We start from the raw sequence: 12282 nt of genomic DNA, 5'->3' as shown, positions 1-12282 counted from the left end.
TGGACATAGGAACCACATCTGATGAGCACTGGCCCATCACAGAGCTGTGATCTTGTCAGATGTGGGGACAGGCCAAGGGGAATGGCTTTAACCTGCCAGAGGGGAGACTGAGCTGAGCTCTTAGGCAGAAGCTCTTCCCTGTGAGGGTGCTGAGACGCTGGCACAGGGTGCCCAGAGAAGCTGTGGCTGCCCCATCCCTGGCAGTGCTCAAGGCCAGGTTGGACACAGGGGCTTGGAGCAAGCTGCTCTAGTGGAAGGGGTCCCTGCCCGTGGCAGGGGTTGGAGCTGGAGGAGCTTTAAAGGTCCTTTGCAATCCAAACCATTCTACGATTCTGGATGTTTCTGTTGTCCACGTAGTTCCACAGCATTAATAAACCAAGATGCAGTTCCGTTACGAGCCAGCATTTCCAGAGTGAAGGACCTCTGTTTACATACAAAAACGTGGTTATCTATCTTTTTCTCTCTGCTGTTCCACCCCAGCATCTGAGACCTTCACTGATCTCTGCTCACACATCTCCAGGTGTCCCCTGCTACAGCTCCCCAGTCCCAGCATCTTCCCCCGCATTTATTGAAGACTGGGTCTTGTTCAGTGGAGGCCATTACTTGCCATTGATCGTTCCTCCTATGCCATAAAATCAGATTTCAGCAGGGCTTTGGTCATTCCTGGCTGTGTCCCTAAGCAGGTTGTTGGGAAGGGACAGCACTCATGGCATTACCTGTCTATTCTCCTAAAACCTTAGATCAAGTCTCTTTGTTGGGTCAGTTTTCAGCCAGAACCTTTCCCTGCTCTGCCTTACCCCATGGCCAACGTGCTGACGATGGTGCAAGGGGAATGGTGAGAACAAGCTCAGGGCTGTGGGGCAGGGGCCATGGACTTCTTTTGACACCAACCTCCATGTAGACCCACTTCAAGAGGAGCAGGAGGCTGTAGAACAGCACATGGCAAAACTCCCCCGAAACAATCTTGGTGTTAATCCATGGTAAAAAGGTTCTGGGGTTTCAAGGCCAAGTTGAACAGAGCCTTGGGTGACATGGTGTAGCGTGAGGCATCCCTGCTCATGGCAGGGGGCTGGAACTGGATGATCTTAAGGTCCTCTCTAACGCTAGTCATTCAATGATTCTGTGATTCTATGAACCAGTGTAGACTTCAGACATGGGAGGTACTGGTAAGCATGACATCGAGACAAAGCGTAGTTGCCTGCACACAACCAAATATTTCCTTTGGCTTCTGGTGGCTTGGCAGTTACCTGCTTTCCCTCTCCATGCAGTGGAATTACACTGAAAATAGAAAGTACATGCTGTCAGGCAACCGGCCCAAGGCTTTTTTTACTTCAAAGTACTGCACAGAGAGCTCAACCTGAGACTTTGGGGCAAAAAAAAACCCAGACACATTCAGTATTTCCATACGTTTTGGATAAGGCCGGACAGGGACATCCAGTGCTTGCTGCTTGCGTAGTGTGTGCTCCAAGGGTTTTGCTGACTTGGAAATTGGACTCACAGTCAAGCTGTGATGTTTCTACAAAGGAGGTCCAAGCATGAGCAAGGATTGGACATGGTTGTGTCCATTTGCAGCCTTAAAGAGGCGTCAGTTTGCGCGTGAACTTGCCGTGTCGGCGCTGCTTCGGAGGGCCATCACCTCCTTGTTTTCAGGAGTTACTGAGCCGCTTGGCTGGCCAGCTTTCCTTTTCCCAGGCTGTTTGAGAGAATGTAAGAGCTGAGCTACTTGGCTACAAGAGATTTTCTTCTCTGAACTTGGCAGCTGCTCATTCCGGAAGAGAATCAGCATATTTGGCCACTGGTTGCAAAGGGAAAGGGAAAACCATTAGTTTTTCATTTCTCTCATTTAACTATCCAGTGGGAGACATTGACTGTGTTTGGGTGACCCTCATTACTAAGGCATTGCCGAGGCTTCCCTCCTCTGCCCTTTGCTTTAAAGGAGAAAATAGAAATATTCACTTTTCAAAAATGCATATATTCTCCTTGGCTGGATGCGGAGGAAGCGGGTGCCAAGTGTCTAATTGTGTCAGGCCTTACACAGCAGTATAGTCAACGTCACGGCTTCATGAGTCAGGGGTTTCTGTCTGAAAAGGATCACGTCAAGAAGCCTGGGACAAAAATTCCCTATAGCCCAGCAACAGAGCTTTGCTGTGTAAGAAGCTCTCTTAGGAAAGAGCGTTAGATGTGAAAGTCAGATAGTCCTGCCTGGGCATCCTTCCACGTCGGACAAAGGAAGTACTGAGGAGCGGTCAGCGCGGCTCCCGATGACTCAAGCGCTGTGATAATTGCTGCTGGAGCTCAGTGTGTGAACCTCCAACCTGCGAGGCCGCGGTGGCCGGCGCAGGGCGGGGGTGCTGAGCTCAGCCCGCTTTGAAGTCGCTCCATGTGCTGCTCACTGCTCGGGTTCCTGCAGCTGAGGGATGCGGGGCTGGACCGCGGCGATGTCCAGGCTGGTGTCCAGGCTTGCTGTGAGCTCACATCGCACCCAGAGCTCCTGCTCCTTACGTCACCTCGGCTCTGCCTGTGCCACGGGCAGCCCCACACGCATCACCGTGGCAGGAAACACTGCCCCTGGGCAGGCCTGGAGTTTTCAGTGTCTTGCAATCGGTATTTCCTCCGCCCTCCGATAGTAATTCCGTTCACCCACAGGTGCTTATTTCATCCGTGGCTCACAGGGCTCTTTGCAAAGGAGGTTGAACATCTTTCTCCCTGCTGTAAAGAGGGAGAAGCTTAAATTCAGGCTGGAAGTGACTCCCCCGAGATCACACAAGTCTGCAGGGGGTGATGTGGAGGTGTCAGTCCGCCAGGGTCTGTCATCAGGTGCTAAACTGGAGTTTCTGATATTGCATAGACTTCTGTTGAGAATTTCCTTGGTTAATCTGGACTATCACCAGAGAGCCTTGTGAAGCGGGGCTTTGGGAAATGAAGTGTTTACTAAACGCAGCTCTTTGCTGCCATCTTACTTTGTGCTCTGCACCTTAGTTGTGTGTTCTGGGGTGTTTGAGGGAGGCGTATGGGGGTGCTGAGGCGCTGGCATGGCGTACTCCATCCCTGGCAGTGTTCAAGGCCAGGTTGGACACAGGGGCTTGGAGCAAGCTGCTCTAGGGGAAGGTGTCCCTGCCCATGGCAGGGGTTGGAGCTGGAGGAGCTTTAAGGTCCCTTCAACCCAAACCATTCTATGGTTGTGTGATCTAAGAGAGGTCCCTATGGAGGGGTGTTCTGCTGAAGCTGAAATCCTTTCTGATGTTTTTTTCACCCTAATTCAAGGTGTTAGAAGGGTCTAACTGAAGGCCAACAGCCCTAAACTCCGTATTTGGTCAATGAAGAGAGATCAGCTCTTCCCTGGCATGAGTCAGAGCAGAGGTGAACTCTTCTTCTGAATCACTTCAAAGGAAGTCTTTCATCTCTCTTTCTCCATTACCTGTAGAGGGATGTTTCCCCATCACTGCTCCTTGAACGAGCTGGTGTGAATACCCATCCACATCGAGCTGCTAGTGACCAGCAAAGCCAGTGGACTTGCTCCTGGGGCCTTGTGTGGGGTGATGAGAAGTCATGCATGGGGGGATTCTTTTCCATCTGTGCACCAAGGAGGCTTTGCACCTTCCTCTGCAGCATGTGGTGTGAGTTACTGCCAGAGGCAGAGACTGACTGCTTGTGCTTTAGGTCTGATCTGGCCATTCTGTCTTCCTTTGACCCAAATTAAGGTTTAGGCATCCCTTACTGGGGCAGGAAGGACGAGACTTTTGCTGACTTCAGTATTTCGGCAGCCTTTGGAGGAACAAAGAGTCACTTTCTGTGGCTGATCCCAAAGATCAGTGTTGATCCCCATAAATCCTGCAGTGTGTATGGCATTCCAGGAGGTGTCTGGGGTCTGCCTGTCCCTACACCAGCACAGCCTGCCTTGGGCGGGCTCATCGGGTGGAGGTGACACTGGGGAGAGGTGGGCAAGAAGGTGGTTTGGCAGGTGACAGCAAAGATGGAATGGGAATCAGGCAAGGGGCTGAACTTTGGGAAGTCCTCAAGGAGGTTTTGGCGACTATTCCCACTCCTCAGAAACTGGGGTTTCTGCTGCAAAAAAGCTGATTCATGGACAATTCGTTGGAAGATGCTGCTGGGAGGTGATTCCAGAGCTGGTGCTGCACTTGGGACATGGGGTTTTGAGCCTTATCTATGGCATTTTCGGAGTGGCAGGTGAAGGAGGTAATAAAGGTGCCCCAGGCCTCCTGCTGCCAGGATGCAATGAGGGCTTTGCTGACCTACTTAGGCCAAGGAAGGAGGGAAGAACCTTCTTCACTGAGCTCTTGTTCCGCTGTTCCTGCAGCCAAGGAACATACCTTTGCTAAGGAAACACATGAACAGGCAGCTCTTTGCAAGGAACTGAACCCACCTGCGTGGGCCGGGAGGAAGAGGGAGGCCAGCCACAACAGCTGCCCTCTGCTAGGCAGGAGGCTACGGAGCAGCCTTGGTGCCTTCTGAGTAAGAGCAAGTTGTTAAGCAAAGCCAGGGAGCAGATTCCCCCTCGCTGGGGCCAGGCAAGTCTGTTCTTGGTGGGAAGTTCCTTCTCGGAGACTCACCTGGGAAAGAAGAAGGGGAATATGGAAATCAGCGCCTGCGTGGGACCGAGGGACTGCAGCCTGCCCTTGGATGGGGCAGAGCAGGTCCAGCCCTGCGGCAGGGCCTGCCCTGGGATGTCAGAGCAAGGTGGGCTTCCACAGGCGATGTTTTACCCAGGGACATGAATGCACAAATCTCGTCTCAAAGAGGGAGGAGGACCTTGGATTTCCCCTCACCTGAGCTCTCTGTTCCTGGTGCTCTCCCATGTAGAGGCAAAGAGGAGCAGCTCCCTTGCTCCTGCCATCCTCTTCCTGGTGCTGCTGGGAGGCAGCCATCCTCATGGACCACACACTCAGCTGTGTCCCTGTGTCACGGGTGGGCAGCACCAAACAGCCTCCTCCACTGTTTTCATAGAATCCCAGCCTGGTTTGGGTTGGAAGGGACCTTAAAGCTCAATCCCCTGCCACGGGCAGGGACCCCTTCCACTAGAGCAGCTTGCTCCAAGCCCCTGTGTCCAACCTGGCCTTGAACACTGCCAGGGATGGGGCAGCCACAGCTTCTCTGGGCACCCTGTGCCAGCGCCTCAGCACCCTCACAGGGAAGAGCTTCTGCCTAAGAGCTCATCTCAGTCTCCCCTCTGGCAGGTTAAAGCCATTCTCCCTTTTCCTGTCCCTACATCCCTTGTCCCAAGCCCCTCTCCAGCTTTCCTGCAGCCCCTTTAGGCACTGGAGCTGCTCTCAGGTCTCCCCTTCAGGAGCCTTCTCTTCTCCAGGCTGACCCAGCCCAGCTCTCTCAGCCTGCCAAGGCCAAGAGAAGCCCGAGCCCCAGGGACCAGGAGGGTTTCCCATGGTGCCTCCCTCCTGCCCTGCTCCTCCTGGTTGCCACTTGCTCGATGTTGCCGTGCTCCATGCTAACATCGAGCCCTGAGCTGCAGACCAGGCTCAGGGCCCAGCAGTCACGGTGCCAGCTCCAGCTCGTGAGCAGCTCTGGATGTCTCCCAGCGCATTGCATTGAGGCCTGCGGGCTGATCCCACGGGGCTGAGCTTGCATCTGGCATCCACACGGATGGCCGCTCACCACGGGGGGATGGAGCATCCGTGCCGGCCGTCCCTCCCCACCGGCTGCCCGTGGTGCCCGAGGAAGCGGCGCTGCGGCTCGGAGCAGCGGAAGCGGCGGCCGGCGCGTCCTGGCCGCGCTTCCTTCCCCTCCAGTTCCCGGGAAGGGAAGCTCTTTGCCCTCCAGCACTGCCCCACCACCATGTCCACCCGCAAAAGGCCCTGGGTGCTGCTGGGGCCTCGCTGCCTTTTGGGCTGCACTTTGCAGAATTCCCCCTAAAAGGGGTGAGTGGAAAGGTTGGGGTTTGGGGGGTAAAGGTGGGATGAGTCCGTGCAGGCAGCCGGGTGCGGATGGGGCAGGAGAGGCTGGGCTGAGAGGTACAGGCTCAGGTTAGGGTTTGAAGGAGCTGGGAACTGCCCTGCCTGCTTTCTGCCCAGCTGGGTCCCTCCTCCCCTGTGCTTATGAAAAGATGGGTTTCAGCCAAAAATGCCTTGGTTCCGCAGCCCCTCTCTGAGCCTTGTGACACCGCCTGTAGCGAGGCAGAGTGGTGATCGCTGCTCATCGCTTTCCCACAGTGGGCTGGACACTGCTGTAAGGAAGCCAAAACAACCTCCTGGCTCCAGAAGGGATTTAGACCATTCAGCTGCCTGAATCCAGCCCCTCACCCTGGATGTCTCCTCTCGCCTCCATCCGCTCTCAACCAAACCAGTTGCGCATCCCAGCCGGGAGGTTGAGGTTGGGAGAAAGTCCATGGAATCGGGGGCCGATGCTTGGAGATGCAGTGGTGAGCAGCTCCTTGGTGAGAGCGAGCTGCTCTGCATCCCCATCCTGCTGCTTCCTGGGGCTGTTCCACGGGCAGCAATCCCAGCGCATCCCCAGCCTGGCCATAGGGAAATCTCCCCAGGATGTCTCTTGCTGTGTTCAAATCCCAGTTTCTTGTTCCGCCCTCCGCTGGTGGCTCTGCCCTGCTCACCACGGCCCCTGCAGCTCCCACCTCACCTTGTCCAGGCTAAGCCAGCGCTGGGCTTTTCCATCCTTTCTGGCAGGCTGTGTCCCGTGCTGGCAGCATTCGAGTTATCCCATGAGCTGCAGCTGCAGGAAGAGGGGTTCCTGTGCCCTGCCAGCTGCTGTCAGATCGCGCTCATCCCCGCTCTGCAGCCTGCCCGCACCAGCCCTGCTTCCCAGCGCTCTCCCATCACTTTGGTATGTCCCCCCCCCCGTCTCAGCCCCTAACCCTGTGCTGACACCTCGCTGTCCCCCCGGCTTCCCCACTAACAGAGCCCGTGGGGACACCGGTGACAGCAGCAGCTCCCATCCCGGCTGCGGGCGCTCGCTGCGGCGCTCGCGTGCAGGCAGCTGGAGGGAATCAGAGGCGCTGCTTGGAGAGAATCTGGGCAAAGGCAAGGGAAAAATCCCTGGGACCTGGCAGGATCCTGCACAAGTTTCCATGAGAAATCCAACGTGGCCGTGGCCAGCGCCGCGGCGGTGCTGGAGCCCTCCCAGGCCTCCCCCGGGCTCAGCGGGGCTGCCAATGCCCACCCAACCTCCGGCTGAGCCCCGGTGCCACGGCCCCGGCAGCACCGCGAGCCCCGTGTCCCAGCGCTGCCGGCACTTCCCAGCCCCCTGCGGAGCCGCTGCTCCCGGGACATGGTTATTGCTATCGATAGAGCCTTTAATTTCCTTTGTCTCGGAGCATGTGACTGCGCAGAGGAGAAGGCCCGAAGAGAAGCGTGTGTGCTCGGTCATCAGCCCTGCGGTTACCGGCTGTCTGGAAGCGGCGCTGGAGCGGGGCTCTGGGAACAGCTGCCAGGCTTCCAGCCTTGTTGTCGTGTTCCAAGAGGTTAGCTGAGAGCCCGATGCGAAGAGACGCCCGTACGCACCCGAAACCCCGCCACACACACGGAGCCACACGCACACGCACGGAAACACACACGTAAACACAGATGTGGGCTGACACGGGGACACGTAAACACACCCCGTGTGCGAAACCGGCCCCGCGGCCGCTTTGGGGCGAGCGGGTCACGGGGAGGGGGACAGCGATCCCCATGGATCGGGGTCGGGAGCCGGGAGCCTGCTGTTGGCCTTTGCACCTCCAGGCTGTGAAGTGCAGCTTGTTCTGCCCTGGCTCCGGGGCGATGGGGCAAGTCCCTCCCTGCGCTGGTCTGAGACCTCCTGGGGAAGAGCCCGGTCGCAGTAGCTGAGCAGAGGCACAGCTGGGGCTTGTTTCCTCCCGGGCTTGGCTGTGGGACGAGCATGTGGGATGTGCCGGGATCAGGAGCCAGCGGGTCCCCTCTGCCCCGCGTGCTGGAAGGGGTGAAGGAAGCTTTAGTAGGAGTTGTGTTTTTGCAGGAAAGGGGAGAGCCTTTTGCTTTGTCCCCAGGGGATGGGAAAACCTGGTCCTTGAGGTGTTGTGGCTTCTGGTGCACTGGGGACCTGGTGCTGGGGTCATGGGGACCAACTGTGCTGGGGACCAGTGGAACCAGGGTGATGGGGATAACATGCTGGGGTGCTGGGGACTGGCAGTGCTTGGGTGTTGGGAACCAGTGGTACCAGAGTGATGGGGACCAGCAGTGCCAGGGTGATGGGGACTGGTGGTACACCAGGAATGATGGGGATCGGCAGAGCCAAGGTGATGGGGACTGGTGGTACACCAGGAATGATGGGGACCGGCAGTGCCAGGGTGATGGGGACTGGTTGTACACCAGGAATGATGGGGACTGGCAGTGCCAGGGTGATGGGGACAGGTGGTGCCAGGTGATGGGAACCAGTGGAACCGGAGTGCTGGGGACCAGTGGAGCTGTGGTGTTGGGTACCAGGGAGAGCCACTGCTGCCTCACCTGAGGCTGACGTACAGCAGCACCCAGGTGGGGTGTTTGGCAGCACCAAGGTGGGGCAACCACAGCTTCCGTATGGAAAGCCCCATCCCGAAACCCGGCAGACATCTCACTTCGCCCACCCGGCGCTGCCCTCCCTGCCCCTCAGTCAGGTGCAGAGCCCATGTGGGAAATGCCGGGCTGGGAAGAAGGAGAGCAGGAGCCCTTCTAGGAGCAGAGGATGAGTCAGGAGCAGCGTTCCTGGCAGGTTCGTGCCTCGCGGCACCCGGCTGCGGAGGAGGAGATTCTCCGGTGGCTGGTAAAGGCTGGGCTCAGGCTGCAGCCTCCGTGCTGCCGTGGGGGCTCGCTTGGGGCTGGCTCCTCGGCAGCTCAGGTCTCCGCAAGACCCGCAGGAACCTCCGATCTCTGCAGCCTCGGGCCTCCTCGCTCAGCCGCGGTTTGCAGCCGCAGGCGTGCCCGCGCTCGCCCATCGGGGCTGCACGCACCCCGTGTCCTGTGAGCAGACAGCCCCAGGGAGCCAGCGGCCGGGGAGAGGGGAGCGTGCCCCGAGCTGGGCAGCGCTGTCCCCCAGCTTCATTTTGCTGCAACAGAGTCACGGGTCAGCTCTTCCGGCCCTGAAACGTACCCAGAGGCAGCGAGAGCTGGGGGGATGCTTGGCACCATTGAATCCCGGAATCCCGGCCTGGTTTGGGTTCAAGGGACCTTAAAGCTCCTCCAGCTCCAACCCCTGCCACGGGCAGGGACCCCTTCCACTGGAGCAGCTTGCTCCAAGCCCCTGTGTCCAACCTGGCCTTGAACACTGCCAGGGATGGGGCAGCCACAGCTTCTCTGGGCGCACCCTTGCCGTGAGCTTAGCACCGCGGTGAGGTGCAGCCATGTTCAGTGGGGACACCAAGGTGCCCATCGGGGCTTGGTCACTGCCCTGCTGCTGCCGTGGGCAGGGGGTTCCAGTGGTGGGGTCCTGCTGAGGCTGGGTGCTGGAAGTGCTACAGGGTTGGGCATCCCCAAGTTTTAGGTGCTGTTGGGCTGGAGGTGCTGCCTCTTGCTGGGCTTGGAGAGCCTGGGGAGACCCAAGAGGAGCTGAACACCTCAGAGGCCGGTAGATCCAGCCGGGGTCATGGCTGTTCCCTTCTGCCATCTCCCTTTAACAGCAACAGAGATCTCTGCTCTCCATTTGCTCTGGTTCTCCAGGAATCTCCGCCGCTTTTGATGGTTTTCCACATTCTTCCCTGTCCCAGTGGGAAGGATGATGGCCAAGGCTCATCTTCCCACCAGGGCACGCTGAGCTGCAGCCAAGCATGGCACAACCCCCTTTGCTTTCCAGGGCCAGGGACCATGAGCTGTGTCAGCAGGCATAGCATGTGGGGCTCCAGTGGTACGTGCCCCTCGGTGTGCCATGTCACCCTGGCTCTGGGGACCCTGGGCACCAAGCTCCTGCTTGGACCTGGAGCTGATCCTTCCCCACCATCTTCATGGGATGTCACTGGTTTCTCCCCTTTAGCAAGGGTCCTCCATCAGTGAAGAGAGCACCCAGGGCTGTCTGAGGGCAATAGAGGGGAGACTGAGATGAGCCCTCAGGCAGAAGCTCTTCCCTGTGAGGGTGCTGAGGCGCTGGCCCAGGGTGCCCAGAGAAGCTGTGGCTGCCCCATCCCTGGCAGTGTTCAAGGCCAGGTTGGACACTGGGGCTTGGAGCAAGCTGCTCTAGTGGAAGGGGTCCCTGCCCGTGGCAGGGGTTGGAGCTGGAGGAGCTTTAAGGTCCCTTCCAACCCCAACCAGGCTGGGATTCTGTGACTGAATGAAAGCTGTGCTGGGGTAGCCCCCACCAGCAGACACCTGCCCTTCACTCCTGTCAAAAGCCAAGGCAGCGAATCCCACCCTTGATGGAGGCTGATGGAGAAGGGTCCCCAAAGCCCTCTGCAGCTGAGGTGCAGCAAGGAGAGGCCTCTCCGGCTGCCTCTGACCCCGCTCCAGGCTCGCTCACTGTGAGACTAAACACTTGCTGAGCAAAGCTGCCGCCGAGGGTCCCTGGGGGCCGCCGGGATGTGTCATCCGTGCCGGGGCCAGCGCCGCGCTCCAGCCGTGTCACACAGCCACTGCTCCGCCGGGGGGTCCGGATGCGGCCCCTGGGCTCCCCCCGGCGCTGGCCGGCCCGTGCCAAGTCCCCTGCCGGGCACGGCGGCGGCTCCGGGAGCCGGGTCCTGCGGCAGGGGCTGCGCTCGTCTCGCCTGCAGCCATTGTCTTGTTTATTCGTCACGGCTGGTCCCCGCTTTGGGGCAAGGGCTGTTTCTTCCCATGTGAACGTGCGGCTCCCAGCCCGCCGCGCTCTGATGTGGTCAGGGCCACGCAGGAGCATCTGCTATTGCAGCAGCCGTGCCCGGGGATGAATGCGTTTCAGATGGGCTCCGCTCGCCTTTCCGTGCTCGGGCTGGTGGCCAGCCTGGGACGGTGGGGAAGAGCTGCCGCCTGCGCTGTGGACACGATGTTCCCCTCCCCAGGGACCTGCTGGGACCCGGCTTGGGGTCAGGGGCCTGATCGGGACCCGCCGATCCCAAATATGAAGCCTCGGGGCTAAGTCTCGAATGGCGAAGGGGCTCTGATGTGGGCACCAACGGGGCCGACCCCAGCCCGGGTGGACACGGGGGAAGGTGGGATGCTCCGAACGGGTTCTTCCATGGGATGTCCCATCCCGGCCCGGCCCCAGCTGGGATGATGCTGCTGCTGCTGCAGCGCAGGGTACCCGCGGGGCGGGGGGGGAGGATGTGAAGCTCAAGCCCCGCACCTGCAGCCCGCGGATGGCAAGTCCGGTCTGGCCGGTGTCCGGGGGCAGCGGCACGGACCCGTCCGGCCGGGTTGTGCGGCGTCAGGCAGCACATGATCCGCGCCGCGGGGCCAAGGGCTGAGGTCAGCCCGTCACACCCAGGCAGCGGCACTGACTTCACCGCGGCTCCTCACGTACCGCGCTCCCTGAGGCAGCGCTGACCCGCAGCCGGGCTCTGGTCAGAGCGCCCCGGCGTCAGCGGCGCTCCCACCGCAGCGAGCGGCTCCCGGAGCCTCCGCGGCTCTGCCGCGGCCAAAGCGGCTCCTCCAGCCCCGGGGCCGGAGGGGAAGCGCTCACGGGGTCCTGCCGGTTCCCCCCCCACCCCACCCCGGCGCTCGCAGCCCGGCGCGGGGGCTGGCCCGGTTCCGCCGGGGCCGGCTGGGTGGGATCGGCGCTGGCTGAGGTCATGGAGAGCCCTTTCCCTCTTGCCGAGGCTGGGATGGCCGCTGGGAGCGGGGCCGCCGTCCTGGCTCGCAGGATGGAGACGGCACGAGCAGGGGCTGCCTCCAGCCCCAACCTCGCACCCCAGGGCGGGGGCTGTGGGGAGGGCGCGGGTCTCGTCCTCGCTGCGGCAGGAGCCGCGTTCCCAGGGAAGGAAGAGTTAATCCCCGCCCGCTGCTAATGAGTCTTAACTGGGAATGACCCGGCACAGGGGAGAAGTGAACCCATTGTCCTCGCCTGTGTTTGACCGCCTTCCAGAGGGACTCATGAAGCGCGGAGCCCGGGCGCGGGTTCCCGATTTGTGTCAGGAGGGGCTGATTTATTCTATTTATTTATTTTTGCCATCTGGAGGAGCAGGGCCGCTGAACGCAAGCGTGAGAAATGCAGATGTGCTCCGCTCCTCGCTGCTCGCCCGGCCCAGCCCCGCAGGGCGCGACCCCAGCCCCGGCCGCTGACACCCCTTGAGTCCCCGCAGCCGCATCAGCGGTGGCTGCCCCGGGCACCCGCCGGGCTGAGGTGCGTGTGTTCACATGCAGCACGCAGGATGTTTGCCGTACGGCAGCCATGGCAGTGATGGCCATG

The 12282-nt window shown here is 59.9% G+C and overlaps 2 protein-coding genes across 2 annotated transcripts in view; both read left to right on the top strand.

Moving 5' to 3' along the window:
- The first annotated feature begins 510 nt into the window (after window positions 1–510).
- The window catches only part of IQCD (IQ motif containing D), a 138770-nt gene continuing 126998 nt past the window's right edge, over window positions 511–12282 (top strand). The window contains exon 1 of the mRNA XM_061465730.1: window positions 511–520. The gene's annotated coding sequence lies outside the window, so the exon portion shown is untranslated. The remainder of the gene's footprint in view (window positions 521–12282) is intronic.
- LOC133275645 (uncharacterized protein FLJ37310-like) lies at window positions 10822–11881 on the top strand. The gene is made up of 2 exons (XM_061465670.1): window positions 10822–10886; window positions 11443–11881. Exons 1-2 carry the CDS (start codon window positions 10822–10824, stop codon window positions 11879–11881), a joined length of 504 nt encoding a protein of 167 aa, XP_061321654.1.

The sequence above is a fragment of the Pezoporus flaviventris genome, unplaced genomic scaffold (assembly GCF_033815535.1).
Source record: "Pezoporus flaviventris isolate CSIRO_AGI_PZ_B2104156 unplaced genomic scaffold, CSIRO_AGI_Pfla_v1 ptg000041l, whole genome shotgun sequence".
In the NCBI taxonomy this organism is placed as follows: domain Eukaryota; kingdom Metazoa; phylum Chordata; class Aves; order Psittaciformes; family Psittacidae; genus Pezoporus; species Pezoporus flaviventris.
This window is presented reverse-complemented; position numbering and strand designations above follow the sequence as displayed.

What these genes read in the sequence shown, in the direction of transcription:
- LOC133275645 (XM_061465670.1), top strand. Translation starts at nt 10,822, where the DNA reads ATGAATGCGTTTCAGATGGGCTCCGCTCGCCTTTCCGTGCTCGGGCTG. An exon ending in CTGGTGGCCAGCCTGGGACG is followed by an intron (nt 10,887 to 11,442) that starts GTGGGGAAGAGC and finishes GGCTCTGGTCAG; the next exon opens with AGCGCCCCGGCGTCAGCGGC.